At 40.6% G+C, this 11825-nt stretch overlaps 1 protein-coding gene across 2 annotated transcripts in view; it reads left to right on the top strand.

The window, feature by feature from the left end:
• The first annotated feature begins 6581 nt into the window (after positions 1–6581).
• The window catches only part of LOC137297130 (receptor-type tyrosine-protein phosphatase alpha-like), a 31387-nt gene continuing 26143 nt past the window's right edge, over positions 6582–11825 (top strand). The window contains exons 1-2 of one of the 2 annotated variants that reach the window (XM_067829143.1): positions 6582–6753; positions 10515–10580. In XM_067829143.1, coding sequence (XP_067685244.1) covers positions 6714–6753; positions 10515–10580 — 106 coding nt within the window. In that variant the 5' untranslated portion in view covers positions 6582–6713. The remainder of the gene's footprint in view (positions 6754–10514; positions 10581–11825) is intronic. The other variant, XM_067829142.1, reaches the window with a different exon arrangement.

Below are 11825 nucleotides of genomic sequence, written 5' to 3'. Positions count from 1 at the left end.
ATTAAGTGATATTAACTTGATTCTAGGGCCCTCTAACTTATTGCTTCTTTTCCCCTTCAATATTGCACGGGACAACATTGAGAACCGCGTTATTGAACAGTTAATATTGCTATAGAGGGTAGGCTTCCACGAAGCGGTGTTCTCGTATTGACGAGCTGGTGTTTGGTGGGACACCTACATGTCACATTTTACTTACTGGATGGGAACCATTGAGACACCAGTCAATTAGTAGTTGATGACTTACAGAATGTTATTGAAAACTTGAATCATAAACATCTAATTAAAACCAACGTGTGATCAGCATATACTCACATCGTTGTTGTATACGAACTATGTGCAGATGACGTCCATGAGGTCGCAAGAGTTACATTAGATCAAAGAACATCTGCCTTAAGTGATCAACTATCAGTCGTTAAAACAGGACAAAGAGAGTGGATACAAGGTCTCTCCTTCGTCAAGGCACTCCTATTTATCGTCAAGGTTCCCCTATTTATCCTCAAGGTACCCCTAATTTAATATGGTGAATCATGTGCAGATGTGGGATAGGGCCAGAGTTGTTGTTTGTGTTTAGAAATTGGGACAAAATATTGTTTGTCTTGCTTTTTGTTAATCCTCAAAATACCCACGGACACCGTCTGTGCCGATATCTTTGTATAGACACAAAGTACATACTGAGGGCAAGGAGTCCGTACACATGTATCCATAGACACACTGAGGACAGTGTCTGTCCCGGTATATCTACGGACACACATTGTGTACTGAGGATAGTTTATGTCACGTATATTCACGAAAACACACAAATCGTGTACTGCGGACAGCGTATGCTCCGGTATATCCACGGACACACAAACATTGTGTATTGAGGACAGTGTCTGTCACGGTATATTTACGGCTTTATTGTGATCACATGTACATCACATGTTGTGGAACAGTGACAAATGTACATGTGGCATGTCTTCTGAAATGTACTACGATAATTTGTAATGATATAATGACATCTCGTGTGTCATATACATGTAGATATAACGTATAAAAATATTATGATATTTTTTCCTTAGAGACATAGAACTTAGCAAACGTGCAGATAAAACGGAACCGCATGATCTCCGTTGTTTTAAATAATCTGTTGTAAATATCTAAATCTGAGCAAGACTTGTTTTCACAGCTGCATTTAAGGTAAACGTAACTAGCAAAAGAAACGACACCAAGCCGAAATCACTGTTATTGCAAAACGACATTACTTGAAATTCATTACCATTTGGTGGTTTGTCGTTTTGTAATATCATATATTTCGACTTGGTATATTTTCTTTTGCCGTTAGTTTATATGGCGGCGGTCTGTAATTAACCCAGTCTGGACCAGACAATCTAGTGATAAACAACATTAGATGGATCTACACACTTGGGATACGATCGTATTTCCAAGTCGGCGAGCCTGACCACCCAATCCCGTTAGTTGCCCCCTACGATAAGCTTAGGTTACTGAAGACCAGTTCTAACCCGTATCTTCACTGGTAGTGCTGACATACAGTAAACAAATCTAACAGGCTCACAGACATTTTGAATTTATAATTCGAAACTCCACACTTCACATATACGGGAGAAAAATGGTTAAATGACACCACATGCTTTTACGGTTAAGAATTTGCCGTGACAAACGATGTAAGAAACCCACCGTGAACCATCAAAACAGAACAAAGACAGACTAAACCATTTAAATGTTGTATTATTAATAAGCAGAAAGCAAGTTATACAAAGTCACAAATCAATTTCACAATACGGATTTCAAATACAATACAAGTGAGACAAAATGTAAGGCTATGGGTCACAAAATATAATATAACAAACTCACCAAAGTCTTAGTGCGAGAGAGAAACAGTTATGCAGATTGTAACACGGCGAGCGTCTGACAGCAGTTTCGGGCGTTGACAGATGCGGAAAGATATTACTCCGGTAATATGAATCTGAACACGGCAACTAGCCTTTATATATATTCAGTCATTTTCCGAAAGTTCGAGCACATACGACTATCGCCAACACTGTAAAATGCTCTAGCAGCCTCCCGGAAGTAACAAATTTAAAACCAAGGGCAGATAATTTCAGCCTGCTACCAAAACTTAAAAATTCTGACCATCTATTATATCATCTATTATCATTATTATTATTCAAAACACTAAATGTTGTGACCCAATAATAATTATTACTCAATTAATAACAAAATGTACAGAAAATACAAACTCGTAACAATGCACATGTCTGATATTTTTATACCAATATTTAAAAAATATCCCCTTACTGAACAATTTCCAATTTCCACTGGTCGCGAAAATTTGTGAACTTTCATATTCTGTCACAGAAAGATAAAAACATATTGTAACATTGATAGACTTGGACCTCAACAATTTGAATGTGTACTTCTTTATTTTTTACATCAAAAGACTCGGTTACATAGACGTCACGGATAGATACATACATATAACATCGCCTGTTGTGATTTTCAAATGTTTAATGACTCGAGTTAAGTTTGAGGAATTTGTTACAAATCATGTATAAACGTCTCCACGAATTTTGTTTTAGTTATATGTACGGTGTGTAATTTTATCAAATAACGTTTGAAACTGTATAATATATATATACATGAAATATAAGTACATTTGAAGATTTTTCTCACCGGGCTAGTTTGTTGAGTAAGGCTTCTGTAGTATCCTCGGTACTAGTCCTTTCCTATCCACCAAGTCATTACACAATTGAGGAGAAACCTGAGGACTACATATCTGTGTGTTTACCTACACCAAGACAACACGAACTAAGCAAGACCCATAATCCACTCTCATCGTTAACTTACCGGCTCAAAGGCAGATATTTAAACCACCAACACAAGGCGATGAATGGTATTTCTCGAGTGGGTCTTTTCATAGAGAACTCCTATACTAGAGAGTCGCAGTCCACGGCAAACACGAACCACTTGACTTAATCAGCGATCCAATCTTCAGTGTACTGTCACGCTTTGCGGCTCATTACAAAATCATTTTCATATTTCATCAAAGTAAATAGTGTGTACATTCGTCAATAATCTCGTATGGTTTATGGTGTGTCCGTCAGAATTGATCTGGGAATATTGATCGTGTATGATAACACCTGGTTTGTGACACCGGTCTATTATTATGTTAATTACGAAACGTTCATTCGCGAAAACGGAATTAAATTGGGAAATTGTATGACCAACTACATAGGATCTAGATGAAATATCACTATCAGCACATTACAAAGCTTTCGGGATATACAAGAACTATATTCCTAAAACAGGCAGTTGTGTTACCCTCGATGTGTAATGCTTTAGGAAAAATAAGTTTATATATGCATCCATCACATACTCCGTAGTACCTGACCGCTAGTATTTAGGTAGCAAAGGTAAAAAAAAAAAGATTAAAAAGAAAACAAAAAACGAAACAAAACCAAAACCACCACCACCACCAACAACAACATCAAAACAACAAAAACAACACACACACACAGCAGACAAAAAAGAAAAGAAAAAAGAGAACCCAAACAAACATTCCTTCGCTCCCTGCATATGACCACTTCATGGTTCATGAGCTGTACGACTATAATCCATGATGTCTTATCAACCTGATACGGAGTTTACCTTTGATAAGTCCAGCAGTGTCGTGCACGGGTTCACATTAAAAAAGCACACTCAGCTTTATGGATAACAACTTCTGGTTTAATGCAAATAGAGTTTCGATATACAGTGGAATCTGTCTATTACGGACATGAATGGGACCGTCACTTTTTGTCCGGATCATAAAGAAGTCCGGATTGCAAAACTTATGTCCTATACCATTCTGTAGAGTTACGTCCCCTTGTTAAGAACACCCAGCAAATCAAACAGTTATGTTTTTGTTCATAGAGGAGAGACTTGATCTTGTCAAACGTTCCGGTGATGTGCCTCTTGCTATTTTCATTTAGTTCTTCTCGAAAAGCTCACGGTAATGGTCTTTTCGCTTCAAAATACACTCTGTTTGCTTATCTTGTATTTAATCACACCGTTATCCAGGGTGACACGGTACAAGTGAGAGAATCAATATCATAAAGTCGTTGTGAGAAATATACCTGAAGTTTGTCAATAAAGCCCCTGTTTTCTAATTCACTGACCGGTCTCGGGAATGTCAACAAAACGGTTCGATAATTTACTGCGATATTTTCTTCTTTTATTTCTTTCTCTCCTCTTCTTAAAAAGAAGACGGGTGCTTCCTTCGTGTACGGTATGGGGAATTAGATTAAATACAAACATGACGGCATTCTGGTTTCTTGGCATGCCCTATGCACGCAACTTTGCCAATACTGTCAACTGGATATTGTAGGAATACGTAGAGATGTATTCAGGACAAAGATTTTTCTGGACATTCCAGGGACTTAAACTTGTGACCTGTAGTCATGACAACGATTTGTTTGCAAGAACTTTACTGCTATTAACTGAATCATGATTGTCTACTGTTAATCCCAACTGAACGTTGACTGTGAGGTACCCTTAACTACAAGTGCAGCAGTTTGTAATGTTGATTACACCTAGGAATTAATATATGCCGAAGAGCCATTTTCAAGAGATGAAAAAAAACCCTCACCCCTAATGAAATATTAATCCGTCATAGATTACAAAATGAAATTTACGTGAAAAGTAAAAAAAGTGTGATTTTACAAGAACAGAGATTCACTATAAAACCTGCCCAAACTCTTCAATCTTCAGAAGTCAACCTTTACGTTTGTTTAGGACCGAATCAAGTGGCCTCTAGTCAAGGTCCATGTGATTGGGAAGTGACGACAGAGCGTGGTCCTCTGGAGCAATTTTATCAAGGATAACATGTCCATCAACATCAAACGTGTACAATACTTTTCACACAAGTTGACAAACGCACATCTCTAAAATCATGCAGGTGACAATATTTCTTACGACACTTAACCCTGCTGATTTATACCCAGTTGTAAATACCACACGCTCCCAATATTATCACTTCAAAGCGAAATCAGTTTACGGACCACTTGCTTATTGCAACAGACCAATAACCGGCGCAATCGTCTGTAAGACCGGCAGCCAATAGCCTGTATGTACAGAAGCCTAACTTCAAATACAAAATATCTTACTCCACAGATGTAGATACAATGAAAGCATTTTGAATTAAGAAAAGCACAACTCCTAAATATTTAATTTGAATTCAGGTTACTTCTGAAAATAGAAGATAATTGCTCTGAAAGAGCTAATAATTTGTTGAAGAAAGTCACTAGTAACGCCGTGGGAACGTTAGAGTGAGTAATTCAGTGAGTACTTAATTGACATCAACGTTTGCCGAAGCATCCTTAAAATATAAGAGTAATGTATGAAAGAAAACACACCTTGGCTTACTGAAAGACGTTTAAACCTTATCATTCTTGTTGGGCGTCTTCAGTTTTCTGTGAAGACGAAATGCAATTATTTGTCCACAACAGAAACAGAGAACGTTTCTAGCGTTTGACCTGATAATGTCCTGACAACATGAAGTTAGAAACGGATTCGGGATTATGTCCTTTCATTCGTTGTGTACAGGGACAAAACCCGTAAATACGATATTGCTAATGGGATATTGTTACAACAGTATTTTCAGGGGGATTTGGATTTTACGTTTGGTATCCACCCTATAACTGTTGATGTACGAGGATCGTTCGGGTGTGAAAGGGACCATTTGGTAATAGGACATAAGCAGGGAGTGTAACCAATACAGGAAGGACATTATAACCCGGAAGGCCATCGGTATGTGGAGTACCTTAGTCAATACTTCAGATAATTTGTGACGGGATACGATCTGTAAACATCTTTCCACAGACATCAGAACGAAACAAATGTTTCGGACTACAGGGGTCTAAAACTAACGGCACGGTACTGAGTGACAGGCGTCTATGCCACATGATCGGACACTGACATCTCCTGCTTGTAACATAAGTGCACGGGATCGTGTTATCCGCGTTAAACAAATGGACGTCTGTTCTTATTGATAACAAATATTAAAAACAAAAACCTGAAATTACACGTACACTAAGTTAATGAGAGTGTGAGAGGGTCGTAGCCACATAATTTATAAGTTTGTACAATGGTTGTTTATTCCAATCCTGTATTTTTTAGGTGTGTGTGCGCGCGGGCATGCGTGCGCGCGCGCGCGCTTGAATCATAAAGTTCAGAGATTAGCTAGAAATGCTCCTCAGAGAAAAGGGGAGGTGGTGGGGGTGGGGGTGGGGGTGGGGGTCTTGGTTCCACCCTTGGCTCTTAAGACTGGGTTGGGGCAACGTGAACTAATGCACTCAGTCATTTAATAACTCTAAACAAATAATACAAATTGATGACCTGGCTTATACAAGGTCTATGTCACAAGGAAGCAATAAACAACAACAAACGCATTATCATAGGACAAAAATAACGTCATTTTTCAGTTTCCAAGAGTATAATACGTCGATATTAAACACACTCGTATTTAGCTTGATGGCAAGAAACACGGAAGTGCAGCCTTTGTCCTTTTGTTCACGATCACGTCAAAGTACACACAAAATCATGTCAGTATCGCTGTGATAGGCGCAACTCTTCCCTGTGTACTACTTTCCTCTTGAGCATAGTAGCAGGTTGGCGGTTAAATCATTACACAGTTCCTCTACTCTATTGTGGTCACACCACCAAGTCACCCAGACATTATGAAGACACCTTTCTTCATATTACATATTGGCTTAGCGTGTAAGTATCACAGTTTCAATGGTTCTATTTTTGTCAGTTAAATCTTATTTATACTGTATGATTATTGCAAAAGATACTACAATGCAAAACAAAGGTGCGAACTTGATATCTATAACTGTATCTCCGAAATCTAGCTTTGATGAACATCTGAACGGGTATACTCTCTAACCCCCGTGGCTTAGGCGTACCGAACGATTTAACAACTGGGCGAACTCAGCCAACTGGAACACATGTTCTCCCTGATGACTGGTTCCATAATACACGGGTACACACGTTCTGTCTGGTAACTGGCTCCATGGGGAAGGGGGCATTCATGTTACACTGGTTGGCAAGGAATGGACATACTGTGTCTGCGTTGGGCATCCGTGTTACACTGGTTGACAACTAAAGGGTATACTTTCCCTTAGGTGGGCATCCACGCTACACTGTCAGACTAGAAGTCAGTATGCTGTGTCTGAGTAGGGTACACATGTTAGAGTGGGCGGATGGGATTCAATATGCCGTGTCTGAGTAGGGTGCACATGTTAGAGTGGGCGGATGGTAATCAATATTCTGTGTCTGAGCAGGGTACACATATTAGAGTGGGCGGATGGGATTCAATATGCTGTGTCTGAGTAGGATACATATGTTACACTAGGCGGATGGGATTCAATAGGCTGTGTGTGAGTAGGGTACACATGTTACACTGGTCGGATGGTAATCAATATGCTGTGTCTGAGTAGGGTACACATGCTACACTTGCCGGCCCGGATTGAGTATGCTGTGTCTTAGAAGGGTACAAATGTTACACTGGGCAGATGGGATTGAGTATGCTGTGTCTGAGTAGGGTACACATATTACACTAGGCGGATGGGATTGAGTATGCTGTGTCTTAGTGTGGCATCCATGCTACAGTGGCAGGCGGGGAGTCAATGTGCTGTGTCTGAGTAGGGTACACATCTTACACTGGGCGACTGGGATTGAATATGCTGTGTCTGAGTAGGGTACACAGCTTACACTGGGCAGATGGGATTCAGTATGCTGTGTGTGAGTAGGATACACATGTTGCAGTGGGCGGATGGGAGTGAATATGCTGTGTTTGAATAGGGTACACATGTAACAGTAGGCGGATGGGATTCAATACTCTGTGTCTGAGTAGGGTACACATGTTACACATGGCGGACGGTAATCAATATGCTGTGTCTGAGTAGGGTACACATGTTACACTTGGCGGATGGGATTGAGTATGCTGTGTCTGAGTAGGGTACACAGCTTACACTGGGCAGATGGGATTCAATATGCTGTGTGTGAGTAGGGTACACATGTTGCAGTGGGCGGATGGGAGTGAATATGCTGTGTTTGAATAGGGTACACATGTAACAGTAGGCGGATGGAATTCAATACTCTGTTTCTGAGTAGGGTACACATGTAACAGTGGGCGGATGGGATTCAATATCCTCTGTCTGAGTAAAGGTACACATGTTACTCTGGGCGAATGGGATTGAATAAGTTGTGTGTGAGTAGACTACATATGTTACACTGGTCGGATGGTAATCTATATGCTGTGTCTGAGTATGGTACACATGTTACACTGGGCGGATGGAATTGAGTATGCTGTGTGTGAGTAGAGTACACATGTTACAGTGGGCGGTTGGGATTCAATATGCTGTGTCTGAGTAGAGTACACATGTTACAGTGGGCGAATGGGATTCAATATGCTGTGTCTGAGTAGGGTACATATGTCACACTAGGCGGATGGTAATCTATATCCTGTGTCTGAGTAGGGTACACATGTTACTGTAGGGTAATGGGATTCAATATGCTGTGTCTGAGGAAGGTACGCATGGTACACTGGTCGGATGGTAGTCAATATTCTGTGTCTGAATAGTGTACACATGTAAAAGTGAGTGGATCGGATTCAATATTCTGTGTCTGAGTAGGGTGCACATGTTACAGTGGTCGGATGGTAATCTATATGCTGTGTCTGAGTAGGGTAGACATGTTACAGTGGGCGGATGGGATTGAGTATGCTGTGTCTGAGTAGGGTACACTTGTTACACTGGCCGGATGGAATTCAATATGCTGTGTCTGAGCAGGGTGCACATGTTACACTGGACGGATGGGATTGCGTATGCTGTGTCTGAGTAGGGTACACATGTTACACTAGCGGATGGGATTCAGTATGCTGTGTGTGAGGAGAGTACACATGTTACACTGGGCGGATGGGATTCAGTATGCTGTGTCTTAGTGGGGCATCCATGCTACAGTGGCCGGCTGGGAGTCAATATGCTGTGTCTGAGTAGGGTACACATGTTACAGTGGGCGGATGGGATTGAGTATGCTACGGTGGCATATGCTACCTCAATCTTTTAAAGCGGCTGCAGTGTGGACTAGTGACTGCAAACACCTATTTCTTTTTAGTAATCATGAGTTCAGGAAGTACAACAGGTTTACCTCACCCAATATCAGTGTACCACACCCTGTTTACCGTCCTGATGAAAGTTTTTGGTGAGCGGAATGTTGTGAAGACAAATGTGATATGGACATTAGGTAAATATTGGTCCACAGTGATAGCGTTATTTCAGTTGTCCGGTTGTTGTTTAATCCCCTCGATGGAAAGGGCATTTTTTCTGACGCATTGTTTCATGAGGTTGAAGAGCAAATGTTGTGCGAGATTTGTGTTCTCCTCGCGTGATCCTGGCTTTACGTACGGCCATGAAACTATACAGAAATGTAGAATATCACATTTTACATCCGATGGTATAAATGAGCAGTGTGAGCTTAATTCGGCAAACGTTTGGCGGCGGTATGCGCATAATCGAGTATGGACTACTCAGATCATGATCAACTATTATTTAACCGTTCAGAGGGTCTGGCCGCCCGATCTTGTGACAGGCATATGTCATGGAAGACCAATTCCAAAAGTTTCCAGTAAAAGTTGCAAATAATCTTTACGTAGCACAATTCATGTCAATACGGCAATGCCTTACATTTGTTGACCTTCAGTTTTTCTAACGGTGTAAAAATCTAGATCGACCGTTGCTAAATGTAGTAAATAAAATGTTGCAAAACACAAATTTGCGAGCTTTCTCAGAAGCATTACGAAACACAACATGAAATTCTACACATGAATTTGAGTGAATAACCTAGTTTACTTTTGAATATTGTATCAGGAAATAAAACACTGAAGTGACTATATGGACGTTTTGAGCATAAATGTATATGGATGGGTTGATTTCATTATGTGTTTAAGTGGCATTATGTGGCAAATATTCACTTCTGTGCTCTGCAAACGTGCATGTGGTTTAACACCGAGTGGCCGTCGCTGTACGTGTTTGTCGTAAAGTGGTGCAGAAACAAACCAGTGGTGGATAACATGAGCATGGATAGTACCATTGGACATCACATGCAACCACTGAAACCCCAGACACCGGGTCCTGGGTATCGGAGAGAAGTTCTTTATATTCAAATATACTCATACAAATAATGGTTGTCACAACTAGCACTGCTACTAAAACTAAAGTATATGTTACGCACATTTCATTTTATTGATACTACTCTCTCTCTCTCTCTCTCTCTCTCTCTCTCTCTCTCTCTCTCTCACCAGATATTGCACTATATACTTTATACAAAGATACATCGCTTCACACAGAATTTCATCACTTCACACAAAGCTGCATGTCTATATACTGCACTGCGGAAGTTTATACTAAACTGTTTCACAACTGCACTGAGTTATATTTTGCTATAACGTCTAGTCATGTTGCTACTACTTTTTTCAGGTATTGCCATCACTTCCAGTATCGCCGCGGTGACGTCATCAGTGACGTCATCGATGATGCTATCGGGTAAGTCTAACGTTACTACAGGTACACAGACACGAGGACACGACATGCGTGTATTACCCATGTTATTTTGTTTGTTGTTTAACGCCGCCCTCACCAATATATTTATACTATGTGGCGGCTGTTTGCAGATAATCAAATCTGAATAAGTGCAACCCAATGAGTATGTATGTGTTGAATCGCACACACTCACGTACGCAGAAACATGTACGTACTCATACTCACGAATCCATATAAATTGACATAATTTATCTGACCTGACAATCACCTCTTGTGTAATGAGGCACTGACTTTCAAATACCTGGTTCCTACTGCATGTTCTTCGGTAGCATAGTTGCAGTTGTCCATGAGTATACCCGGACCGCCTAATTTTCAGACTAAGAAAATCTCATACTATCTAATTAGCTCAGTGCCCAGACCCTGACTAGAAACGTCACTGTGTGCCAGGATTTTGGGGGTCATTTTATGAGAATAATACTCACAAATCAAATGTGATCTTCTAGTTTTTCATAATATTTACAAGCATCGTTCTGATTCAGTAGGGGCGGTGGGGTAGCCTAATGGTTAAAGCGTTCGCTCGTCACGCCGGAGACCCGTGTTCGATTCCCCACATAGGTACAATGTGTGAAGCCCATTTTCTGGTGTCCCCCGCAGTGATATTGCTGGAATATTGCTAAAAGCGTCGTAAAACTAAACTCACTCACTCACTTGATTCAGTAAAACACCTGTTAGGGTCGTGTGCATAGAGGCATGATATATGAAGTTTCACTGTCAGTTTGCGCCAAGTTACTCCACGGGGACCATAACCAAATCCCGGACTAATAAAACAATCAGTTGAGTATTTTAGCAATGCTCCTAAATATTTCCTGGCACAGAAGAAACGATCTGAGTCAGGAAAGATGATCTGAAACTGTTTCTCAACTGAGACTTGCACGCTTCGTTGATAGGCTGAATGACACCACGTGACATTGTTACGGAGCGCTTGCTACGCTGGCAATCAACACCACATGCGGTGGGTCTTTCTTTCCCGAATCAGGTAGCTGAATGGAAAGCAACCACCTTGGGCTGATGAGTCATGACAATTTATCTCACGTACAGTACGATAGCATTACACTGTCTATCAAAGACTGTCTGATGTATGTATATTGTGTTTTGGAGGATGTCATTACTGCAAAGAAGTAGCTCACTTGTGGGACTGCAAGCTCTTCCCAAAATAAACTTTGACTCTCAAGAGTTTTTAGATTAATT

This window comes from Haliotis asinina, chromosome 9 (genome assembly GCF_037392515.1).
Source record: "Haliotis asinina isolate JCU_RB_2024 chromosome 9, JCU_Hal_asi_v2, whole genome shotgun sequence".
Lineage (NCBI taxonomy): Eukaryota > Metazoa > Mollusca > Gastropoda > Lepetellida > Haliotidae > Haliotis > Haliotis asinina.
This window is presented reverse-complemented; position numbering and strand designations above follow the sequence as displayed.